We start from the raw sequence: 26,555 nt of genomic DNA on the forward strand, positions 1-26,555 counted from the left end.
GAGAACCCTTTTGCACTCTTCTTGGGAATTCAAACTGGTGCAGCCACTCTGGAAAATAGTATGAGTGTTCCTCAAAAAATTAAAAACAGAACTATTCTAGACCCAATGATTGCACTCTAGGTATTTATCCAAATGATACAAAAATGCTAATTTGAAAGGGCACATGTGCCCCAATGTTTATAGCAGCACTATCAACGATAGCCAAATTATGGAAAGAGTCCAAATGTCCATTGACTGATGAATGGATAAAGAAGATGTGGTATGTTTATTATATATTATATATATTATATATAATATTACATATTATATATATACACACATAAAATGGATTATATATATAATGGAATATTACTTGGCAGTCAAAAGGAATGAAGTTTTGCCATTTGCATAAGTCAAAGAAAGAGAAATATCATATGATTTCACTCACAGGGATTTAAGAAGCAAAACAGAGGAACATAGGGGAAGGCAAGGAAAAATAAGATAAAAACACAGAGGGAGGCAAACCATAAGAGACTCTTAAATACAGAGAACAAACTGAGGGTTGCTGGAGGGGTGTTGGGTGGGAGGATGGGTTAAATGGATGATGGGGATTAAGGAGGGCACTGGTTACTATATATAAGTGATAAATCACTAAATTCTACTCCTGAAATCGTTATTATATGTTAACTTTGATTTAAATAAAATATAAAAAATTTTAAAAATCTTATACAAGAAGCAAACATAAATAAATAAGTTGTATTCTTCTTTAAAATGTAAAATAAATTAGTATAAAAAGAAAAAAAGGGCACATGGTTGGCTCAGCTGGTTAAGTGTCCAAGTCAATTCGCCTCCAGTCATGATATCAAGGTTTGTGAGATTGAGCCCCATATCATGTTCTGGGCTGACAGCACGGAGCCTGCTTGGGATTCCCTCTCTCCCTCTGTCTCTGCCCCTCCCTCCACTCATGTGTGTGTTCACTTTCTCTCCAAATAAATAAATAAACATTTAAAAAAGAAAAAGAGGGGCGCCTGGGTGGCTCAGTTGGTTAAGGGTCCGACTTCAGCTCAGGTCATGATCTCACAGTTTGTGGGTTTGAGCCCCATGTTGGGCTCTGTGCTGACAGCTCAGAGCCTGGAGCCTGTTTCAGATTCTGTGTCTCCCTCTCTCTCTGACCCTCCTCTGCTCACGCTATCTCTCTCTCTCAGAAATAAATAAAACATTTTAAAATTTTTTTAGAAAAAAAGAAACCACAAGTTGAGACGGCAGTTTCACAAGGCCAAGTAGCCTAAAGCTCCAAATTATCACACAATATTTACAATCATTTTCTTTATTTATGAGTTCTGTAGTTGTGAATTAACCTATTAAAATTTAAAATCATTAAAATTTGTGACCCCAAAATCAATATTTGTGGTATTGTCTTCCTTCCTTCCTTCCTCCCTCCCTCCCTCACTTCCTTCCTTCCTTCCTTTCTTTCTGAGAAAGTGTGTGATCAGGAGAGAGGGGGAGGGGCAGAGAGGGAGGGCAATAAAATGTTTTTTTTTTTAATATTTAATTTGAGAGAAAGAGAGAGGAGAGAGGGGCAGAGAGAGAGGGAGAGAGAGAATCTCAAACAGGCTCCATGCTGTCAGTGCAGAGCCCAATGTAGGGCTTGAACCCACAAACCAAACCATGATATAATGACTTGATCTGAAAAACTGACTGAGCCATCCAGGTGCCCCAAGGGGAGAGAATCAAGCAGGCTCATCACTGAGCATGAGTGGAGCTTGATCTCATAACCACAAGATCATGATTTGGCCAAAATCAAGAACCAGACACATAACTGACTGAGCCACCCAGACGCCCATATACTTGTGGTATTTTCATAATCACTCACAGGCATATGCAGAGTGGTGAAAAACTTGAGTAACCTGATGTCCACATTCCTAGCTGAGATTAATATTAAAACAAGGAAATATTTCACTGCCTTCTCATAGGCACATATAAATATGTGTCCTTTTCATGAAAAGGAAGGCTGTGATGTGCCTTAGAGAGAAAATATGTGATAGATAAGTTTTATTTATGCATGAGTTGTAGTGGTGTTAACAGAAAGGTCACTGCTAATAAATCAACAACATATATTAAATAAACAGTCTTCAAACAGAAACACCTTACATAAAACACAATATATAAAACAAGGTTTTGTATCCATCTGTTGTGACCAGAGGCTAACTCCATATTTCTCTCAGGAGCAATGGTTTAATAATTGTTAATTCAGTGTTTGTGGCAACTTTATAGAACATAACTACTGCAAATAATAAAAATCAACAGTAGTTGCTTTGAAGAGTTGCCCAACCAATCCTGGAATCTTCATGAATGAGAAATAAACTTTTCTTATATTAAACCAGTAACGTTTCAGGATTAATTTGTTTTGGCAGTATAGCTTTTTAATCATTTTTTAAAAATTCTTTTAAATGTTTATTTATTTATCTTTTGAGAGAGAGAGAGCACCAGGGAGGACAGAGACAGTGGAAGAGAGACATCTCAACATGCAGAGCCTGATACAGAGCTCAAATTCACAAACTGTGAGATCATGACCCGAGCCGAAACCAAGAGCTGAATGTTTAACCAACTGAGCCATTCAGGCACCCCAAGGAATAGTGTTTTAAGTGAAAGATTTTCAGAAAAAACATGGAACTAGTTTAATAAAGTAGGAAGGGGACCATTGGGGACTCCCCCATCCCAGGGAAATTGCTTGGCAGTCCTTATTGGGATTAGAAGAGGAAGAACAGTTTTGAAGGAATGGTAATAATTCAGTTTTGGACATATTAGAAATGAAGTACCTAAGAACAGACAAATGAAATTCCTGAGGATAAACAATTAAACATTTTTCTTAGAGTTTCTAGGAGAGGTCTAGATTGAGAATGGAATTGGAAGTCATCAGCATACAAATAGTAGTTTAAACCATAAAAGTGGACAAAACTCGTTAGTGAGAGTTTGTAGAGGATGAAGCAAAAATGGCTGAGGACTACATTTAAAGCTTGGGAATAAGATGGCTAGCAACAAAAGTAGAAAGGAACCAACCCAAAGGAAAACCTGAAGGTAGTGGTATCATGAAGCCAAAGGAGGAGAAAATTTCAATGAAGGTGAAATGGTCAAATGATCTGCAGTGGTTTTGAACTTTGTCAGTTTAGCTAAACTGGAATTAACTTCCCAGAATTCTTTTCCCTGTATGGTTCCATGTTATGATTGGTCAACAAGAGAAATCTGAGTGAGATTTGAGTGAAAGAAGTGAAGCAATGAAGACCTGTGGTTAGAAGTTGTTGAGGGGTAGGTTGAGGGGGAGGAAGTCCAAATCGTCCTCACTGAAGAGAAGTTTAAAAATAGGGCTGGTGCCTGGGCGGCTCAGTCAGTTAAGTGTCCAACTTTGGCTCATGTCATGATCTCATGGTTTGTGAGTTCAAGCACCACAATGGGCTCTCTACTGTCAGCATGGAGCCTGCTTTATAGGGGCCTGTCCTCCTTTCTCTCTGCCCCTCCCCTGCTTGTCTCTCTCTCTCTCAAAAAAAGAAAATAAATATTTTTTTGAAATACGGACATAAGTCAGATAAAATATTATTTGGTCTGATGAAGGCTTTTGTGGGGTCATATGTCGTATGCTCAGAGAATTCTGTTTTGAATCTTTCCATACCGAAATCTAAGTGTCATATTACAGTAGACTAGAATATAAAGTCTCAAGCAGAGACTATACCTTTTTGTACTCCAAGTGCCTAACAGTTACTGGCACACAGTATTAAGTAAAGGATTTGTTAAATAAATGAATTCATTCTACCCCACACATTCCTGGCCTATATTATCGGGGTTAAGAACTCTACCATGGTGATGAGATTGCTACTTCTACTAAGATAAAGACTTAAAATGTTCACTTCAGAGAAGGGACAACTCTTTACAAAAAGAATTCCAATTAATAAATATAGAAAGGAACAAGAGAAATAGAACACCATTTTAGTGATTGCTGCAAACAGGATCTACTGATGAATGCTAAGATTAGTGGGGGAAAGTTTAAGAAGAAATAAGGTATTTGCATAAGCTTTCAGTATCTCCTTTCAAGTATTTATTAACTATAAAGGGGGAAAATGGGGGCAACTGGGTGGCTCAATCAGTTAAGTGTCTGACTTCAGCTCAAGTCATGATCTCGTGGTTTGTGAGTTCAAGCCCCACATCGGGCTCTGTGCTGACAGTTCAGAGCCTGGACCCTGCTAGGGCTTCTGTGCCTCCCCTTCCTTCTGACCTTCCCATGCTCATGCTCTGTCTCTCTCTATTTCTCAATAATAAATAAATGTTAAATAAAAAAGAGCAGGGGAGGATAGTTAACTTCAAAGCAGAGAAACCTGGTTGACATCATCTTAACTAAGGGATCAAGGTTAACATTACCAATTATAACACATATCACTATGGTATACTTCCTGATATGATGTGCTGAGAAGGGCACTTCACATCAGTGGTATTCTTCTGGAAATGCATAACCTCAATATAATCATGACAAAACATCAGATAAGCCCAATCTGAAGGACATTCTGCAAAACACCTGAGCAGAACTCCTCAAATATACCAAGGTCTTGAAAGATAAGGAGAGACTTAGGTAACTATTACAACCAGAGGAGATTAAGTAAGGAGATATAAACGCTGAAGGCAATGTTAAATACTAGTTTGTAACCTGGAACAGTAAAAAAGGACATTAGTGGAAAAACTAGTGAAATCCTAGTAAAGTCTGTACCTAGATTAATATCATAGTACCAGTGTTAATTTATTAACTTTGGTCATTATATCCTGGTTATGTGGGATGCTAATATTAGAGAAAGCTGGGTGACAGGTACATAGGAACTACTTTTGTATCTCTTCTGTGAGTCTCAACCTACTTTAAAATAAAATGTTGAAAATGTTCATCCCATCCTAAGTCACCTGAATAGGAAAAGTGCAAATATAAACATGAAGATTTCTCCTTGTCATGAGAAAAAACAGAAACCTCTCTAAAAGCGGCTTTTAAAAAAGCATGCATTCATACACTGAACAGTTTTTCTGTCCTCAAAACTGAACAGCATGGCTGGGACATAAAAGACATCAAAACTTTTGTTGAAAGAAGAAATGAACCCCTTTTTGAACGTTAGGAGTCTAACCAACCAGCTCAAATCTCAAGAAATGAGATGGATTGGGGCGCTTGGATGGCTCAGTCAGTTAAGCATCTGACTTCAGCTCAGGTCATGATCTCACGGTTCGTGGGTTCAAGCCCCGCATTGGGTTCTACGCTGGCAGCTCAGAGTCTGGAGCCCATTTCAGATTCTGTGTCTCCCTCTCTCTCTCTGCCCCTCCTCTGCTTATGCTCTGTCTCAAAAAAAAGAAAAAAAAATTATAAAAAAAAAATAAGAGGGGCGCCTGGGTGGCTTAGTCGGTTAAGCGTCCGACTTTCGCTTGGGTCATGATCTCACGGTTCGTGGGTTCGAGCCCCGCGTCTGGCTCTGTGCTGACTGCCAGCTCAGAGCCTGGAGCCTGTTTCAGAGTCTGTGATTCCCTCTCTCTCTGACCCTCCTCTGCTCACGCTGTCTCTCTCTCTCTCCTAGAAATAAATAAAAACATTTAAAAAAAAAATAAGAAATGAGATGGATTGAGACCTACCAATTCTCTGAGGTTTTAAACCTTTGGAAGTATAATAAGTTTTTTAAAAATTTAAAGCTTTTATATTAAGTTTGAGACACAGTGACAATATATGGAGAAATTATAAGGTAAAATTAGTATAGATTCATAACCAATAATCCATGTTGAATGTTAAAAAATAAAAATTAAAAGTTACTATAGTACAGTAGGTACAAGATGTACTTTTATAAAATTTTTTCTTTCATTCTTATCTTTCATATACATTATGCTATAATAAAGCAGATATTAATTTCTCTGCTTCCAAGTGGAAACACATTGGTTTAAGTTCCAGTATGGTATTTGAAGATGTAAGTAATAACAAGAGATAAAAGGGGGAAACTATGTCCCAAAATAAAAATTGAACACAAACCATATGTGAAAAAATTTTGTTTGTTCTATCACAATAATATCTAAGTGATAATCTCACTTACAAATGTTCTTGAAGAACCCTTATCATTACATGGCATAGAGCTTAATCTCTTCCTTATGAAAATAGTGAGGTATCCCTATGGCAGGGATACTCAGGACAAGGATAAGAAGGAAGAGGAGTAATAGATTACCAATGGGGCTTGATTTTTCAACCATAGAATATTTGTTTTTAGTAAAAAAGGTTTTACTTGCTTTTGTTTTTGAGAAGTTACTATTACATGGCTCTAGACTGCTAGAAGGATAATTTGGGGTGGGGGGAATGGAGGAGGTAAAATCAGTCTTCATGGAAATAATCCTTTCTTATTTGGTGATCTTATGAAGAACTACTTAGGATGGAACAGGGATTTCTGTCCTATTCATTCACTGATGCCTAAAATGATGGCTGGAACATAGAACTCAACAAATATTTGTGGAATAAACTTCCATTCCAACAGAAGTGAAACCAGATCATTTTCATTAAGGAGTTAAAGAATGAGGTGACCTGCATAGATCACTCATTTGAAAAAACTATAGAAAGCCAAGAGGAGATCATTCATCAAATACCTATAAAACAGTGCTTTTGAAACTTTAACGTGCATGTGTAACATCTGATTCAATAGGCGCTGAGGATGGGAACTGTGATTCTGTACTTCAAATAAGTAACCAGGTGAAGCCAATTCTACTGGTCCTCAGACCCAATTTGAGCAAAGCTATTCAAAGATGCTGTTCAATGAGCACCTACTTTGTATAGCCTATGCAAGATTTATTAAATAGTATTTCCTTACTCCTTTTTATTAAGTTTATTGAATTCTGATTGCCAGGCTCAATGGATGCTCCAATTGAGATCTGACTGGACCATTCCTTTCTTGAAATTCTATGTTGGCTCTAAGGACATTACTCTAGAATGATTATCTTTCTGTCTCTTCACCTCTTCCCTCCCAGGCTTTTTTTCTGGCTTCTCTTCCTCCTTTTATCCGTTAAATGTCCCTGTTTCCCAGGTTTCTGTCTTGAACCCTCTTCTGTTTGTACTTAACGGAAATCCTTTGTTATCTCTAATTCTAGTTTATTGTTATTGGAATTTCTAGGTATACAATGGTGTCTAAAAATAATGTTTTTATTTTTTCTTTCCAAATATATTTTGTTTTTTTATTATTGTTGTTTTATACTTTTATTTTCTTGGTTCAAATATAATAAACATACAGTGTTATATTAGTTCAGGTGTACAATATATGATTCAACTTCTATACGTTACTCAGTGTGCATCATGATAAGCGTACTCTTTAACCCCCTTCACCTCTTTCACCCATCCCTCTCTTCTTCCCAAATATTTATGGCCTAGTTCTTTTTTAAAAAATTTTTTAGGGGCACCTGGGTGGCTTAGTCGGTTAAGCGTCCGACTTTCACTTAGGTCATGATCTCGCGGTTCGTGGGTTCGAGCCCCGCGTCGGGCTCTGTGCTGACTGCCAGCCCAGAGCCTGGAGCCTGTTTCAGAGTCTGTGACTCCCTCTGTCTCTGACCCTCCCCTGTTCACGCTGTCTCTCAATCTCTCCTAGAAAAAAAAAAAAAAAAAACTTAAAAAATAAAAAAAAATTTTTTTTTAAATTAAAAAAATTCTTTAATTTTTAATTTTTTTTTTTTTGAGAGAGAGTATGCAAGCAGGGGAGGGGCAGAGGGAGAGGGAGGGAGGGAAACTCAAGCAGCCTCCATAGCAGAGTGCAGAGCCTGAGGCAGGACTCAATCTCAGGTGAGATCATGGCCTGAGCAGAGATCAAGAGTCAGATGCTTAACTGACTGAGCCACCCAGGCACCCAAAAATGTTAAGATAAATGTCAGTGTACGATATTGTAATAAAATTCTTATCTTAAGAAATAGGGCATGGGGGCACCTGGATGGCTCAATCAGTTAAGTGTCTGACTCTTGCTCTCTGCTCAGGCCATGATCTCATGGTTTGTGAGTTTGAGCCCCATGTTGGGCTGTGCCCAGTGTGGAGCCTCCTTAGGATTCTTTCTCCCTCTCTCTCTCTGCCCCTACCCATCTTGTGTTCTCCCTATCTCTCTCAAAATAAATAAACTTAAAATTTTTTTCTCAATTTATATGAAATGGCTAAAATGCTTTTCTTTGTAGCATAATGTTGTTTCTTGTTTTGAGACAATCTTTACTTCATTCTAAAAACTGAGATCAAGAGGCACCTGGGTGGCTCAGTCAGTAGAACATACGACTCTTGATTTTGGGGTAGAGTTTGAGCCCCATACTGAGTCAAGATTACTTAAAAATAAAAATTTATGTATGTATGTATATATGTATGTATGTATGTATTGAGAGAGAGAGAGAGAGAGAGAGAGAGAGAATCCCAAGCAGGCTCCATGCTGTCAGTATAGAGCCCAAAAAAGGGCGGGGCTTGAAATCATGAACCGAAAGATGGTGACCTGAGCCGAAATCAAGAATTTGATGTTTAGGGGCACCTGGGTGGCTCAGTTGGTTAAGCATCCAGCTTCAGCTCAGGTCATGGTCTCATAGTTTCTGAGTTCGAGCCTGCATTGGGCTGTCTGCTGTCAGCAGCTCACTTTGGATCTTCTGTCCCTTCTCTCCCTGCCCCTCCTTACTATATACTTTCTCTCCAAAATAAATAATCGTATAAAAAAATGAGGTCTAATCCACATAAAATTCATCATTTTAAAGTATACAAGTCAGTGTTTTTTGTGTATAAAAATATATCCTCATACATGTTAAGCACTCAATAAATGACAGAATTTTTAATAACAAACATTTCTGAAGACAAGTCTTCCAATAGTGGAATGGGATCCCTTCTAGATAATAAAGCTCCAATAACTAGAAACATTAAGAATTGGTTGGATATCCCTCTTTCAGTGATGTTCTAAAAAGTGTTTTTGCTTTGGGGCACTTGGGTGGCTCAGTAGTGGTCAAGTATGTGACTTTGGCTCAGGTCATGATTTCATGGTTCATGAGTTTGAGCCTGGCAGAAGGCTTTCTGCTGTCAGCACAGAGCCTGCTTTGGAACCTCTGTCTCCTTCTCACTCTGCCCCTCCCCTGCTCACACTGTCTCTCTGAAAAATAAATAAAACATAAAAAAAAGAAAATGTGTTCCTGCTTTGATGGAAGATAAATTAACTCTGATATCTCTTCTAACACTAAAAACCTATGGGATACTTACTGATTTGAACACTCCAATGGAGTGGAGTCACTCCTGGAGCAATGGCAAGGAAATAGAATTATAATGGAATAAAAGGACACCCTTTTGGCTCAGAAACAGAGGAAAATGATGTTTGATTAAAATGAATGGTGCAGAAACCCCTATCAAAATAACATCAGCATCCTTCACAGAGCTAAAAACAAAGAATCCTAAAATTTGTATGGAACCAGAAAAGACCGTGAATAGCCAAAGTTATTTTCTTTTTGAAAAAGAAAACCAAAGCTGGAGGCATCACAATTCCAGACGTCAAGCTGTATTATAAAGCTGTAATCATCAAGATGGTATGGTACTGGCACAAAACAGACACATAGATGAATGGAACAGAATAGACAACCCAGAAATGGACCCACAAACATATGACCAACTAATCTTTGACAAAGCGGGAAAGAATATCCAATAGAAAAAGGACAGTCTCTTCAGCAAATGGTGCTGGGAAAATTGGACAGTGACATGCAAAAGAATGAACCTGGACCACTTTCTTACACCATACACAAAAATAAACTCAAAATGGATGAAAGACCTAAATGTAAGACAGGAAGCCATCAAAATCCTAGAGAAAACAGGCAACAAACTCTTTGACCTTGGCCACAGCAAATTCTTACTTGACATGTCTTGAGGCAAGGGAAACAGAAGCAAAAATGAACTAGTGGGACCTCATCAAGATAAAAAGCTTCTGCACAGCAAAGGAAACAGTCAATAAAACTAAAAGGCAACAGAAGGAATGGGAGAAGATATTTGCTAATGACATCAAATAAAGGGTTAATATCCAAAATCTATAAAGAACCTATCAAACTCAACACCCAAAAAACAAATAATCCAGTGAAGAAATGGGCAAAAGACATTAACAGACACTTTTCCAAAGAAGAGATCCAGATGGCTAACAGACACATGAAAAAATGTTCAACATGACTCATTATCAAGAAAATACAAATCAAAACCACAATGAGACACCACCTCACACCTGTCAGAGTGGCTAAAATTAACAACTCAGGCAACAACAAATATTGGTGACCATGCAGAATAAGAGAAACCCTTTTGTGCTGCTCATGGGAATGTAAACTGGTGCAGCCACTCTGGAAAAAAGTATGGAGATTCCTCAAAAAATTAAAAATAGAGTGGCACCTAGGTGGCTCAGTTGGTTAAGCATCTAACTCTTGGTTTTGGCTCAGGTCATGATCTCACAGATTGTGGATTTGGGCCCCACATCAGGATCTATGCTGGTAGTGCAGAGCCCACTTGAGAGTCTCTTTCTCTCCCTCTCTCTCTGCCCCTCCTCCACTCATGCTGTCTCTCTCAAAATAAATAAACTTAAAAAATACTAAAAATACTTTAAAAATTAAAAATAGTACTACCCTATGACCCAGCAATTGCACTACTAGGTATTTATCCAAAGGATAGAGAAATGCTGGTTCAAAGGGGCACATGCACCCCAATGTTTATAGCAGCACTATTGACAAAAGCCAAAGTATGGAAAGAGCCCAAATGTCTATCAGCAGATGAATGGATCAGGAAGATGAAGTATATAAATACAATGGAGGGGCGCCTGGGTGGCTTAGTCGGTTGCTTGGGTCATGATCTTGCGGTTCGTGGGTTCAAGCCCCGCATCGGGATCTGTGCTGACTGCCAGCTCAGAGCCTGGAGCCTGTTTCAGTCTGTGACTCCCTCTCTCTCTGACCCTCCCCTGCTCACGCTGTCTCTCTCTCTCTCTCTCTCCTAAAAATAAATAAAAATATTAAATAAATAAATAAATACAATGGAATATTACCTGGCAGTCAAAAAGAATGAAATCTTGCATTTGCAACAATGTGGAAGGAAATAGAATGTATTATGATAAGTGAAATAAGTCAGTCAGAGAAAGACAAATACATTATTTCACTCATATGTGGAATTTAAGATACAAAACAGATGAATATAAGGGAAGGGAAGCAAAAATAGTACAAGAACAGAGAAGGACCATAGGAGACTCTGACATACAGAGAACAAACTGAGGGCTGCTGGCAGGGTTTTGGGTGAGGGGAATGGCTAAAGGGGTAAGGGGCATTAAGGAGGACACTTGTTGGGATGAGCACTAGGTGTTAGTTATATGTAAGTGATGAATCACTAAATTCTATTCCTGAAAGTATTATTACACCATACATTAACTAACTTGGATTTAAATTTTTTTTTTAAAAAAGGGAGAGACCCTGGGTGGCTCAGTCAGTTGAGCATCTGATTTCAGCTCAAGTCATGATCTCATGGTTCATGAGTTCGAGCCCTGTGTTGGCCTTGATGATGACAGCTCAGAGCCTGGAGCGTGCTTCAGATTCTATGTCTCCCTCTCTCTCTGCCTCTCACCTGCTCACGCTCTGCCTCTCTCTCTCTCAAAAACAAATATTAAAAAAAATTAGAAAACTATTTCAAAAAAATTAATGCATAGGAGAAGCAATGTTCATAGAACAGGCAATGGAAGCAATAGTTTCCAATTAGTTACACTACAGCTCCTGGGATCTCTTTAGCCTCCCACTCCCAGAGGCCTGTACATATCAGGGAGGGAGAAGGTAAAATTAGGAATCTATGAAGAAGAAGAGGTTGCAGGAAGGGTGGGGGCTATAACAACAAAGTCAAGAAAAGGGGAGACTGAGGTCCTTTGTTCTCTATCTCAGAGACAGACGACTAAGCAGTTCACAATATTTATTAGACATTTATACTCTGAATTCTCCATTTCCAACTATTTTTTCATTAATTTTTGCCAAAGAAATTGAAGCCATCCATTGTCAGCTTTATTTGTCTTCAAAGTTCATCAGTGCCTGCACTGTAAAGAAAGAGACTGTGAGGCTGAAAAGCTAAAAATATTCAGGACATACAAATGTTTGAAAGACCCTGCTTTTATCACACAAATCTTTACTAATCTTTACTTTTATTAAGCCCTATAGGTCTGTACTTTTTGCCATAGATGAATTAACCCAGATTAAAGAAGCTACTCTGCTCCTTCTTCTCCCTTTCACCCTGTTCTACCCAGAGAACAAGTAGGAAGGCTGGGCTGAGGACAACTTGAAAGAGCAAGATAAACCTTAGGCAACATTTTGAAGTAGGCAAAGCCTGTTTTTGACATCCTGCTCTAAATTCCATGTTCCAGTGTTATAAATTGCCTCTTATTGATTTCAATGCAATGATATGAGAAAGACACCACTAATCCACATTAAATTGTAAAAAATGGCCCCTAGCTCTTTCAGTTTTTGTATTTTTAGAGGGAGAATTTTTTAACCCAAATTTGTCTCTAAGTGGTGAAATTTCAAGGGAGAAATTTAGGGAAAAGAATTTTGAGCAAGCAATTTTCTGCTTAAATTAACTTTGCTGTTTAGGGGCACCTGGGCGGCTCAGGTGGTTAAGCATCCAACTATGGCTCAGGTCATGATCTCACAGATCGTGGGTTCAAGCCCCGCATCAGGCTCTATGCTGACCATTCAGAGCCTGGAGCCTGTCTTGGATTCTCTCTCTCTCTCTCTCTCTCTCTCTCTCCCTCTCCCTCTCTCCCTCTCTCTCTCCCCCTCCCCTGCTTGCACTCTGTCTCTGTCTCTCTCAAAAATAAGTAAAACATTTTAAAAAATTATCTCTGCTGTTTAAATAACATACATACTTCTCTCTGCCTAGGCTGACACTAGATGAAGCTGAAACGAAGAAAAGCCTATAATTCATAAACCTCTTTGGGGGGTTGAGAACAGTGGGCAATTGTGAGTTTTCTGCTGTCTCATCCCCCCAGCTATCCATCTTGAGCCTGAGGCCCTACTGCTCAGGTCTGAAACATGCCCTTCAAAGAGAAGAAATGTTTGCAAAAAGGAGTTGACTCCACAAATCAAGCAAGAGCCCACCTTATCCTAATACCCAACAACTCATTTGGACACTCTCCTCTTGGGAAACAAGCTCTCAGACCTCATAGAATTTAGATTTTCCCTACTAGAGAAGCAGAGCTGTCAGGTTTTCTCTGGATTCTAAGAAATCAGGACATAAAGATGTGACATACCAAACCAAGGATTTGTCATTTTAAGTGTGAGGTGGAAATTCAGAGGCTAAAATGCCAAAATAGTGCACACTCTCCTCCTTCTCCCCAGTTACATGTGCTACTCCAGTGTACTTAACTCCTGGTCCCCATGACTGCCCTAAATCCATACCTGCAAACTCCTGCAACCGTTTACGTTCCTCTAGGTTGTACTGAAGCTTTTCTAGCAACTCAAAATATCGGAAGAGTGAATCTCTAGGCCAAACAACACGATCATCCTGATCCATTTCCATTAGCCCAGGCAGATTCTGGTGCACATGAGTCTCCCAGTCCAACTGACCTGGAGGGAGGAATGGCTCTTAAAAACATATCTGGGTCCATGGAAGTTAAGTAAGAGCTAATAGATCCTATGGTGTATGTTGGGGTAGGTGGGGGAAACCAATAATGAAAGAGTAAACAGGAAGCAAAGAGGGAAAAGAGTGAGTGCATCACTAAGAGACCACATTTTACAATACGCAAAGACAGCCACAGTCACATTTACCCAAAGTGAAACAGAAATATATGGGAAATGAAAGAAAGCATGAAGAAAGTAATTAACACCATAAAATCAGACTGGTGGAGAAAACTGGGAAGTAGATATGGTCGAATAGGTCTTATTAAGATTGGGATGTCTCTTGGAGGAGTCTGAATTCAAATGGCAGAAATGCTCTGCTTACCAATGGAGTCTAAATATCTGGAGTCAGAAGAAGAGGAGGAATCATAAGAAGATGAAGACAAGGAGGAAGAGGAAGAGGAAGAGGAGGAAGAAGAGGAGGGCTTTCTCATTCTTGAGGACTCTTTTGTTTTCGATGCAGATGCTCTTGAACTCCCTTCATCAGCACTGTATTTAGACGACTCTTCAAAAACTTCTGGTAACTCCAAAGATTCCCTTTGTTGACTGGCATCTCTTTAAGTGAAAGGAGAAATTTTATTGCCTCAAATACATTTATGAGATATGGCTAGTGGATTCATTATTCTAGCCTTGACCCTTGCCATCCCCCAAAGGTGGGATTTAAGGCAAACTGCTCCCAAAATTTGAGCTTATAAGCACTTCCAACTTCAATTATTCCATATGGTATATATCCATATTACCCTTACCACATAGCTTCTGTGCTACATTTTACTCAGGTTTCTATATTCCACATGCTACCTTATTTTGCCACGTTTTAGCTGTTACACCACAACTAGTTTTGCCCCCGCAATTCTATCTCATATGAGGTCTTGAAGCTCAGCTCTTGACTTTTTTATCTTCCCCATCTACAGTCATCCCTTTGGTGATCTCTTCTCCAGAGTTTAAATGTCTTCTAAATGCACATTTAAACCTCTAATCCAGACTTCACTCCTCAATCCAGACTTGTATATACAACTTTTACTAACATATCATCACTTGCATGTCCAATAGACACCTCAAGTTCAACCCAAACTGAACTTTTTGGCCATCAAACCTCTTCCACTCACAGCCTTCCCATCTCAGCTAATCCATCCTTCTGGCTGCTGCGGCTAAAACTTTGAAGTCTTTCTTAACTCTTATACCCCATCCAATTCATCAAGAAATCATGTTGACTCTACCTTAAAAATGTATCTTTTCTCACTGGTACCACTTTGGTCTGAGCCACCATCACCTCTTGCCTAGATAGCTTCACAGCCTTTTAACTTGTCTCTCTGTTCCTTCCCTTGTTCTCCTACAGTGCATCATCAACACAGCAACCAGAGAAATCCTTCTTAAATGTCATTTCATGTCACTGCTCTGCTCCCCCTTTCACTTAGAGTCAAAACCTAAGTCTCTACAATGGCCCTCACAGCCCTACAAGATCAGGTCTCTGTGACCTCTCTGACCTCATATTCTATCAGTTTCTACCCTGGTCACAGTGGTTTCTTTACTGATTCTCAAACACACTGGGAATGCTTCTGGCTTAGGACTTTTTTGTACTAGTTGTTCATTCTGCCTATAACACTCTTTCCATAGATATCCACACAGTAATCCCCTCATTTCCTCCAAGTCTTTGTTCAATTGTTACTTTTTCAATGAGGCCATCCTCATTGTTTAAAATTATAACCCATATGCAACTCCCACTCTATATTCCAATCTCCCTTAACCTATTCTTTTTATTTTTTCACAATGCTTATATTTTAATATCAGTTTACTCATTTTATATGTTCATTGTTTATTATCTCTTTCCTCCTGCTCATAAGTAAGCTCCATGAGAACAGGCATTATTGTCTATTTTGTACACTGAAATATCCCAAATACCTAATAAATATTCAATAATTATTTCTTGGGGCACCTGGCTGGCTCAGTCAGTAGAGCCTGTGACTCTAGATATTGGGGTTGTGAGTTCAAGCTCCATGTTGGATTCAGAGACTACTTAATAAAAAAAAGTTTATATAAATAATTATGTCTTGAATGGATGAATGAGTTTCTTATTTCTTCTTCTGTCCTCTTGTCCACTGCTGAACATTCAGGGTCTAGAATATCATCTGTTTCACAGAAGGTACTTGTACAAGTTTCCTATGGCTGCTGCAACAAATTACTACAAATTTTGTAGCTTAAAATAACAGAAATGTATTCTCTTACAATTCTGGAAGCCAGAGATCTGAAATCAAGGTGTCGCCAGGGCCATACTCTCTCTGAAAGCACTAGGGGAGAAGGCTCCTTGCTTCCTCTAGCTTCTGGCAGTTGCCTGGTATTCATTGGCTTCCTTTGGCTTGTGTTGCTTCACTCTGATTTCCATCTCCATCTTCACAACACCTCTCCTCTTCTCTATGTCTTCTTTTCTGTCTCTTATAAGGGCCCTTGTCACTGCATTTAGTGACCTTATAATCCAGGATGATTATATCTCAAGATCCTTAACTTAATTGCATCTACAAAGACCCCTTTTCCAAATAAAGTCATGTTCACAGGTTCCAGGGGGTTAGGCCATGGGCATTTCTTTTGGGGGGCTATCATTCAACCCACTACAATAAATAGTTATTGAATAAATGTATTATCTCTCAATCTTCATCTTTGATTTTCTACCCTCTCTTCCTGCTTGTGTCCATCCCAGTTCACACAAATACTCCTAACCTGGTATCCACTTTGCTAAGGGTTGATCTGATTGCGTCAGGGGACAGGTTTTGTCTCCTGCAGAGCAAAAAACACAGAACAGTGAAGAGAGTTAGGCTGATGCAGGAGCATAGTAAGGAAAAAGGAAAAGAATTCAGATCATAAAGTGAAGAAAACTGAGTGAGAACAGATGGTAGTAAAGAGGCAAAAACAAGTGGGGAAGTCCCAACAGTGGATAAAGAATCAGGCAATATTCTAGAGGCAGGGAATTCTAATCCTGAGGTAAATCTTCTGTCACAAAGGGAAAAATGGGATCAAAGCCGAGGAGTAGAAACAGGGAATGAGGTTGGGATACTCTTCAGAACTAAACATGGGTTTGAAAATGGGGAGGCAGACCTCTGGATAATCTGCCGCTTGAATATATCAGCTTTATGTTGAACCTCCAGATGTGTCATCTCCTCGTTCAGCTCATTCCTGATATTCTGGAAGTTAGTAACTGCCGGAAAGGGCCATTAGGAGTTGGGAGACCGTGGTGAATAGACCACTTGGGTAAAAACCAAGTTAAATATCCATTCCACACTCAAGCCTTCCTGCTAGTTCAGGTTCTCTCTATACATAATTTACCAATCTTAGTTTTCACTTTAATTTCTTTCCAACCACCCCTCCCACCCCCTCACCTCTTCTGTGCTTACCCATCATAGCTACTATGATATTTCGAAAGATAATGGAACCAAGTAACAACCAAAGGATGACATAGATGCTGCTGAAGGTACGGCTGACTTCAGGCACCTTCCAGGTATCCTGAAGCAGTGCATACCAATGGTCCATGGTGAAGAGGATAAACACTGTCACCAGAGAATTCAGCAGGTCCCTAAAGAAAAAAGAGGTGTAGGTACAGACAAAAAAGAGATCTAAATCTCTCAGAAACAGTATCTTTCTTATTCTTAAAGCAACATAAGAACACTGTAGTTTGCTCTGACTTTGGCTTCTTTTCTATCAATTTTTTAGGTAATCATCCTTCAGTTTTAGGCTGTTTTATTTATTTCCTTTTTCGTGAATAATCCATGAATATCTCTCACTATTCCATTAATGCCTACAACATTGTAGGGCTCAATAAATAGGTACTGGCTGAATTTTTAAAAATTAAATAAATCACTAACTACCTATCTTTTTTGTAAGTTCATTTTTCATGGTTTTATGGCCTTCACCTAAAAGATCACTTAAGAATTTAGCAAACATCATTTCTATTTAGTTCTCTGGTATGAAGTGATTCTTAGGTAAATGGACAGATATGTGATATGAACATGTGATCCCAAATAATTAATAATAATGAATATGTCACAAAGGTCTCAGAAAGGTATCTAAATTTTCCTTCTTTCCTTCTTAGTTCTCCATAATACAACTTATTGAAAATATCAGGGCCAAAATAGGATAAATATTTAAGACTTTCCTAACTTAACACTCTCTGAGACATAAGAGGTGCTGGCAAGATTGGTTTCCAGGTCATAAGTAACATATCTCATCTAAATCCAATTGATTTTGTGCTAGCAATCAGTGTTCTCTAGACAAAGATCTTGTCAGGATTTTACTTTTGAATGTGTATAGGTGTGTTCATGTGTAATGCCCACACCGAGACTCTGGGGTAAAACCAGTGATGTGTTTGAGAGTCATAGTAATAGGTATTGATCACTTACATTGTGCTAAAATCCATTCTAAGTTCAAAGATGCATTACTTTTATCCCTACAGTCCTGTGCTATAAGAAGTGCTATAATTATTCCCATTTTTCAAAAGAGATAACTGAGGCATAGAAATCAGAGCTTAATCACTGAAGTAAATTGCTATTTAAAGATGGTTGATGAGAGTATGCTTAAATCTCAAAACCCAGAGCAAACCTGGAACTAGTCACCCTCTCCTCAAAATCAGAGCTAATACCACTCACTATTCTTTTGCTTTCTCTTTCCTTTTCCTTACTATGTTCTATTCCAGTTTCTTAAAATAGACTATACCTTTTGTATTACTCACTTTGGACTAGGTTCCCAGCTTCTTGCCCAAATTCTCTTCCCCCACCCAGGATTTCCCCAGTCCTGCCTACGAGAAGAACATGTGGTACTCCAGGTCCTGGCGAGTTGAACGGGTGTAGTCCTCAAAGAAGTAGACACCAGTCACAGCAAAAATGTAGAAGAAGATGATCAGCAACATCAAGAGGAAGGTCATACTCTAGAAGTCATGACTGCAAGTCAGGACTGAGCCAGACTAGGCGGATTCTACCTACAGCAGAGTCAGGCCCACCCTGGCAAACCCCCACCAAAACCCTCACTTCCACTCCTGAGCCCAGTTATCTCTAGACCACAGCAGCTTTCCCCAGCCCTTTCTCATCCAACGATATTTCTCATAGGGTCTCTCATTGCCTTTTCTGATCCACCCAGCATTGTTTTCTGTTAAACTCTCAGGTTTACCCACCCCACCCACTTGGTTTAGTTGCAACACTCAAATCACCTTGAGGGCCCTCACCAGGGCCAAAATAATGACTCGAATTTGACGGAATCGTGCAAAGAGTTTGAGAGACCTTAGCACTCGGCAGATCCTTAGCAACTGGAGCCACACAGACTGGCCTGTTACCCCTACCAGCACCACAACCTCAGGAAGCAGGGACTGTGGGAAATACATACATTATGAGTACAATATACCCCAAAGCACCCATGCACAGTTACTTCTTCTTTATCTCATCTTCTTCATAGAAGATTACCCCTTGGGCATTATCCCTTGAATAGTATTTTCTGGGGACTCTGTCCTATTCAACCTTATACTAAATTAATTAAACTCTGTATTTCAATTTGCTCAAACATAAAAAGGGGATTAATATGGTGCTTATCTTATTCAGTTGCGATGGAGCTCAAATGAGAAAATACATGTAAAACACAACAGTGCCTGGCACTTAGTAAGTGCTTAGTAACAGGCAGATGTTATTGTTGGGGCTGATGTTGCAGTTTGACTCTGTCTTGCTTCTAATACCAACAACTCCTGCAATGACTGACTTTAGTCTTAGAAGAAAAAAAAATCAAAATAATGAAATTCTTCTTGTGATCTAATTAACTTTTTTGGTCATTTTGATTCACCTAGGTTCATTCCTCAACCCACCACACTAATCCTCAGGATATCTATCCTTACCAATAAGGTGACAACAAAGTCAAACACATTCCAGGCATTCTTCCAGAAGAGGAAAAAGTTGGATATCCACATAAGAAGGATCTCCAAGATGAAAATAAGCAAGATGAACCAAGCTGCCACCTCCAGACTCAGCTTCAGGGACCACAGTTTGGTATTTGAGGATTCAAGCAATTCTGTGAGAGTAGAGTGAAAGGGGAATAAAGGTTAAGGAACTGGGAGGCTGAATGATACAGAATGATCAGAAACTATTATAAACTACAGTTGTGCCCATTGCTATTTTTCTTTGTTTTTCTATTCCTTTTTTTCTTTTCTTTTTTTTTTTTTTTTTAGAGAGAGTGTGCAAGTGAGGTAGAAGGGTAGGGTAAGAGAGAAATCTTAAGCAGGCTCCATACTCAGTGCAGAGCCTGATGCGGGGCTGAATCCCATGACCCAAGGATCATGACATGAGCCAAAATCTAGAGTTGGACACTCAATCAACTGAGCCACCCAGGCACCCCTCATTTCTCTTCTTAACACCCATATTTTTTCAACCTGTGAAATATAGGGGAGGACAGAATTAACCATGAAAAATAGCTACAACTCATCTCTTGCTGGTATTGATATGTCTAACAGCTGCAAGTCACTGCCTTCCCACTCTGAGGTCACAGAGACACTAAGGGGTTACTTTTTTCACTGCCACCAATGCCGTCTGCTGTACTGGTACCCCAGTACCAAACTTCACAAAGAAGCAATGGGCCTTGAGAATAGAATGAAAACATAGGGCCATGATATATGAAGTGCTTGGTAAAGGAAGTAGAAACAAGAAGCCAGACTCATAGGACATACTGAGTTATAATAAGAAAAATTTTGAGAGGTGCCTGGGTGGCTCCGTTGGTTAAGTGTCTGACTGTTGGTTTCTGCTCAGGTCATTCTCGAAGTTCATAAGATCAAGCCCCACATTGGGCTCTATGCTGGCAACTTCAACATTGCTTGTGATTCTCTCTCTCTTTGCCTCTCCCTCACTCATTCTCTCTCTCTCTCTCTCAAAATAAATAAATAAACAGTAAAAATACTTTATAATAAGATTTTTTGTTCTATATTTGTTAGCTTTTAAAGCTTTCCCGTTCTTCTCTGTCTAAAACTGATTTTGTTCTGCAAAGCAAATTAAATCCTTTATTTCCTCTCTAGAATCCTACTGTTTGCTGTTATACTTCAACTTATCAGCTTCATCTTTCAACCCTCTTCATTTTTTCATGCATTTAATAAATAATATACCATGCTGTAGGGGAAAAAAAAAATAAAAATAGGCTTAAAAGCTAAATAATAATTTGGGGGGTGCCTATGTGGCTCAGTCGGTTAAGTGTTTGACTCTTGATTTTGGCTCAGCTTATGATCTCATGGCTCATGAGTTTGAGTCCCACACTGGACTCTGCAATAACAGTGAGTAGCCTGCTTGGGAGTCTCTCTCTCTCCTTCTCTCTCTACCCCTCCCCCACTTGTGTGTGCTCTCTCCCTCTCAAAATAAACTAAAAAAAAAAGCTAAATAATTTAATACATTTCCCTTTGAAATAGAACAATCTGACAGCCTCTAAATACACTATGACTGATATCCTTGGCAGTTAATGGAGATTAGAAGAGCATATTTAGTCACTCTGAACAACACAAATTGCTGTGTAGATTTTGACACTTAAATATTAAATTTAAAAACATGTAAGACATAAAATATATTTCATACTCATGCCAAAATAACTGACATGGCTTAGTGAGTTAAGCATACAACTTCAACTTTGGCTCAGGTCATGCATGATCTCATGATTCAGGAGTTTGAGCACCCCCATCAGGCTCTCTGCTGTCAGCACAGAGCCTGCTTCAGATCCTCTGTTCCCCTTTCTGTGCCTCTCCCCTGCTTACTTTCTCTCTCTCTCAAAAATAAATTAAAAATTTTTTTTTAATTTTAAAAATAACTAAATAAATTCATTTGTGGACAAATCATGTATTTTCTTTATTAAATCTTTTTTTATTAAACATTTTTTAAAATGTTATTTTGAGAGAGAGAGAAAGAGAGTGTATAAGTTGGGAAGGGACAGAGAGAGAGGGAGAGAATTCCAAGCAGGCTATGCACTGTCAGTGTAGAGGCCAATGAGGGGCTCTATCTCATGAACCCATGAGATCAATACCTGACCTGAAACCAACTGAGCCACCCAGAAGCCCCTCTAATGTTTTCTTTAAAAAATGATGGGGGAGGGGAAAGAAAGAAGATTTGACTCATCATATCCACAATGAAGTAAGGAGCATTAATGCTATATAAAGTTTTTGATCAGATGAATGCCATTTAAAGAATCTAATGCAGATCATGCTGAGATAAACTTGCAGAATTATTCTTATATATAGTACAAGATAGCTCTAGAACTTCAAACTCAATGTAAAAAATTATAATGACATTATACACAATTTTTTTTTGTTGGAATAAAGACTATTCACACTTGCAGAGTGTTATTTTCAGAAAACGGATTGCAAATGAGTCAAATCTTCTTACTTTTCTCCCTCTCATCATTTGGAAACAAAATGTGAAAATTATAAAAATAAGCCAAATTGATGTTTAAAATGAAAAGCAGAATTACCACTATCACTGTGAAAGTAGATTTTTTTCCCTTTTTACAGCCTAACACATAATTTCCACCTACACCTTTACATGTACTTAACATATAATACATAATGTTGTAAACCTGAAATTAATATATGTCAATTATATCTCAATTTTAAAAAGGAACAAAAATTAAATTAAAAACATATAATACATAAAATAAACATATTTGATTCAGAGCCAAACAATATATAATGGCCTTTAAAAATTCATTTATGAACATATCATATATATTTTTTAATTTTTTAAAAATTTATTTCTGAGAGAGAGACAGCTTGAGTAGGGGATGGTCAGAGAGAGAGGGAGATACAGAATCTGAAACAGGCTCCAGGCTCTGAGCTAGCTGTCAGCACAGAGCCCGACGTGGGGCTCGAACCGCCGAACTGTGAGATCATGACCTGAGCTGAAGTAGGACACTTAACCAACTGAGCCACCCAGGTGCCCCTCATATATTTATTTTAAAAACAGCATGAATCATTCATAAAATGGTAAGTGAAAATGAGCTAACATAATTTTTTAAATTATATAATACACATTAAAATGCAATCTTTAATAATATGCTAATCTAAAATGTTATTTTTAATTCTTCTTTTAAAAAAAAATTTTTTTTAATGTTTATTTTTGAGAGAGAGAGAGCTTACACTTATAAGCGGGGGAGTGGCAGACACAGAATCTGAAACAGGCTCCAGGCTATGTGACAATGACTTGAGCTGAAGTCCTATGCTTAACTGCCTGAGCCCCCCAGGTGCCCCAATTTGCATGTGATATAAAGAACCAAGCTGAAGGGTGCCTTTGTGGCTCAGCTGGTGAAGCGTCCAACTTCAGCTCAGGTCATGATCTTACGGGTTCTTGAATTTGAGCCCTGGGTGAGGCTCTGTGCTGACAGCTTGGAGCCTGGAGCCTGTTTCCAATTCTGTGTCTCCCTCTCTCTCTGCCCCTCCCCCTCTCATGCTCTCTCTCAAAAATAAAAAATAGACATTAAAAAAATTTATATCACATACAAATCATGAATGGAATGATTAAAAGTCCTAGGGAGGTTTTCAAGTTTATAGCTGTATTATGAGACAAAATCACAAGACAAAAAAATTGTGCAGCTTTCATCTAGAGAACTGCTTGTTAATTACTATTTTTTCCCCTATCTAAAAGAACATTCTCTATGATCTGGAAAATTGTTTTTTATTTTTAAGCCTAAGCAGTCTTAATGTTTATCACATGAACTAGTCTGTTTAAAGAAATCTGTTAGTCACAAATTCTCTCCTTTTGCAAAATCCCTTCTGCTTTTCTACCCTGAGAATGTACTTAATACAATTTTCCTGAACTTGTCAGATAATTCCCACTCAGACAATCCACCTATCCTATGGCACAGTGATCATGTTTTATATCCAGCTGTTTTACCAATTAGAATGGTATTCTATTTTGATTTGTCCATCAGATCTAGGAAATCCTGTACATTTATTGCTGTTTACTTTATTCCAAGGCTTAAGACTAATCCTACAAGGCAAATACATTGCCAGTTTATCATACAAGAAATAGGGTGACTTAGTTAAAAATCCTTACCACAATGGGACAAAATAAAACACTTCAAAGTATATAGGATACTGTATACTGTAGTGTTGTCAATGACATCAAGTATTGCTGTATATTTAAATATCTTTGACCTGACTGCATTAAAATACTTAGAATTTTTTTTCAATATTTATTCATTTTTTGAGAGAGAGACAAAGCATGAGCAGGGAAGGGGCAGAGAGAGAGAGGGAGACACAGAATCGGAAGCAGGCTCCAGGCTCTGAGCTGTCAGCATAGAGCCTGATGCCGGGCTCAAATTCACGAAACCTCAAGATTATGATCTGAGCTGAGGTCAGATGCTCAACCGACTGAGCCACCTCGGTGCCCCTGCATTAAGATTTTTAAAATGGGGAAAGTTCCTCACAACAGGAGGAAACAAGGAAGTGAGTACTTCATTTCATTTTCTGAGCAGTTTGAGGTGATATTCAAATGAGCTCATTGATTTTCCAGATGTTCTTTTACTTTTAATGCATTTCATATAATTTAGGACTGATTTTAGAATAATTTGCTTTTAAGTCATGTTTTGGCTCATCTAATATCTTAGCTGTGTCTAAGTTTACATACTCTGTGAGCTTTCTTACTGGTACTTAATATTTGACATACTTATAAAAAATGTAAAGGTGGTATCAGTCACTGATAGGTACCAACCAATATCTCTAATACAAAAGGCTAATTCAAACAAATATTAAACTAAACTGACACAGAAATATAACTTGCCATCTTCAGCTTCTTTTAAGTCTACTATACTCTAAGTGTCTAGACTGCTTTATATCTACCATACTCTTTGACAGCCCTCCAAAATGTTTTCAGGTCTTAGCAGTTGTACAAATTCTACTCCAAGAGACTTAATATAGGTGTCCGTATCACAATTCAAGTAACATTAAAAAATGAAAAATAATCAATTTATAGGAAAAGTGACTCACAGCCACTTCCTCTTTCAATGTCAGTTCTTACCTATTTCAACCATCAGTACAATTGTATTCAAAAAGATGAGAAAGATGACGAAGTTTGTGAAGAGAGGGCCTGTTTTCTCTTAAGGAAACATAGAGTAGAATTCTTTCTTATCAGGTTAAATAACAAAGGCAAGAAGAGAACCAGTGAGGATGAGAAGAAAATGGAGTTTAGAAAAGGGAAAATAAATCATTAGGCAGATGATGAGGCAAGAGAGACAGTAAAGGCATGGGATAAAAATGAGGGGCATGAAAGGATACACTCAAGGACCCATCCAGCCCACAAGCAAAGAGGTGGCCTCTGACTGTAGCGCACACGAAACCTGCTAATCAGTCTCCGGGCACGTGTAATACGTTCTACATGTCGAGGCTTTATGGAGAAGCGCACAAGCTGGTGTTGATCTCCCAACATAAGCTTCTTCTGAGCAGAAGGATCTATACCAAGAAATATATAACACAGTGGATAAATATAAAGAGAAGTCTTTTGGGGATATGAAGTGCAGGGAGGACTGGGGGCAGGAATACTGGTGACATAATGCAGGGGCTTGCCTTACTATTCTTACAGCAACTGACATTAGTTTGGAGTAAGAGCTAGTAGATTGCTTATGACCCCCATGCCCAAGAATAAAGGCAGTAGGCTCAACCCTCCAGTGTCTTTGGTAGAAACTTCCAAGTCAGCCAGAGGTAGTTATCCTACGCCTAAAAGTGAGCAACATGGGTTCTAGTTCCTGGGTTCAAAGAGCTTTACTTATAAAGCCCTTAATTTATCAAGTTTGGTATCATCTACACACATAGCAGCCAAACCAAATCATCCCTGAATTTTTCACCCTTAAAATTGTCTACTTCCTACTCTTTAGAGGGTACGAAGGGGGAGTTTTAAATTCATGACAGTTAAGAAACATGCTGCTGACCAAGTATCTCTCGGATAGTGTGTCGTGGCACAGCTTGGCTCAAGCCTTGCAGATGCTCGATGAGAGAGAAAGTATCAATGAGACGTGAACGTATGGCATCAGCTCGGGGCAGTTGCACGTGTCCTGCTGGGTGACTGGTGGCCATGGCTGTTAAAATAATGGAAAAACCAAGAGTCATTTCATTCTTGAAGTTGCGCCAAAGATTAAAAGTTTTCTTCCCCTTCTCCCATCCTCTTTGCCCTTAAGAAGTCAAACGCATTGTACCAAGACTCACAGGTATTTTAAACAAAAGGACGTAAGACTCATTAAGAGAGACATTGCGCAGTAGACTAAGTGGCCAGGCACCTTCACTTGTGTGACATCGTTTCTAATTAAAAGTAGCAGCCACAGGCCCGGAGTCCCTGAGCCAGACAAAGAGGAAATCGGGGCACCCCACCTGGACCTGAGGTAATCAGGCAATGCAATGCGGGGAGGCAGTGAGAGACTTACGGGTGCCTCAGAAAAACAAACCAAAAGGAATTGGACAAATTACAGCGTCCTGACATTAAGAAAATGTGTTCCGTCCCAAGTGTGTCCCTCAGGTGCCAGTTCCATCTCTCAATACCCGCTTCTGGGCCTCACCTCAGCCCAGGCTCTCTTCCGCCCACTCAAGCCCTGACTTCACGTCTCCGCCTCCCGCGCCCTCTGAACTCGGCTCTCCCCACGCAAGAGTAGCTCAGGGTCGGCTCCTAGCCCTGGTGCGCCCCATTTCCAGCTCGGCCCCGCCCCGCCCTACTCCACCCCACTTGTTTCCTGGGGTCTTGCTCGCCGCCGGCCCAGGCCCAGGCCCAGCCCCCGGCCCCGGGTCCAAGCCCTCTCCCAGCCGCGTCCGCCCGGGCGCCCGCCGCCTCGGCCCCGCCCTGCGCTCCGGCCACTCGGCGGTTACCAGCTGGTCCCGCCCGCCCTACGCAGGCGCCACGCAGCCAATCGGTGGCTGCCACACTGCGGCCGGAGCCGGGCTGGGGGGTTGGGAC

General features: G+C 39.4%; 1 protein-coding gene across 2 annotated transcripts; it reads right to left on the bottom strand.

Annotated features, from left to right (window-relative positions):
• Window positions 1-11,901: 11,901 nt before the first annotated feature.
• CATSPER2 (cation channel sperm associated 2) lies at window positions 11,902-26,529 on the bottom strand. Of its 2 annotated transcripts, none has more exons than XM_039232710.1 (13): window positions 26,468-26,529; window positions 25,543-25,689; window positions 24,893-25,066; window positions 24,636-24,704; window positions 19,493-19,665; window positions 18,821-18,976; window positions 18,417-18,541; window positions 17,016-17,194; window positions 16,720-16,819; window positions 16,345-16,401; window positions 13,958-14,187; window positions 13,414-13,581; window positions 11,902-12,056 (listed from the first exon to the last, which is right to left on the bottom strand). In XM_039232710.1, the coding sequence occupies exons 2-13, from the start codon at window positions 25,685-25,687 to the stop codon at window positions 12,025-12,027; spliced, it is 1,608 nt and encodes a 535-aa protein (XP_039088641.1). In that variant the 5' UTR covers window positions 25,688-25,689; window positions 26,468-26,529; the 3' UTR covers window positions 11,902-12,024. The 2 variants fall into 2 exon arrangements, with proteins under 2 accessions (XP_039088641.1, XP_039088640.1); XM_039232709.1 differs by lacking the exon at window positions 26,468-26,529 and adding an exon at window positions 26,164-26,320.
• Window positions 26,530-26,555: the final 26 nt, after the last annotated feature.

Source organism: Hyaena hyaena, unplaced genomic scaffold (assembly GCF_003009895.1).
Source record: "Hyaena hyaena isolate Hyena2069 unplaced genomic scaffold, ASM300989v1 scaffold_70, whole genome shotgun sequence".
In the NCBI taxonomy this organism is placed as follows: Eukaryota; Metazoa; Chordata; class Mammalia; order Carnivora; family Hyaenidae; genus Hyaena; species Hyaena hyaena.

Excerpts from the sequence above, each read along its gene's own strand:
- CATSPER2 (XM_039232710.1), bottom strand. The coding sequence starts at position 25,687 with ATGGCCACCAGTCACCCAGCAGGACACGTGCAACTGCCCCGAGCTGAT. Across the intron at positions 18,542-18,820 it reads CCCTGGTGAGGGCCCTCAAG|AGTATGACCTTCCTCTTGAT; the intron begins GTGATTTGAGTG and ends CATGACTTCTAG. Across the intron at positions 16,402-16,719 it reads AAGCGGCAGATTATCCAGAG|GAGACAAAACCTGTCCCCTG; the intron begins GTCTGCCTCCCC and ends TTTGCTCTGCAG.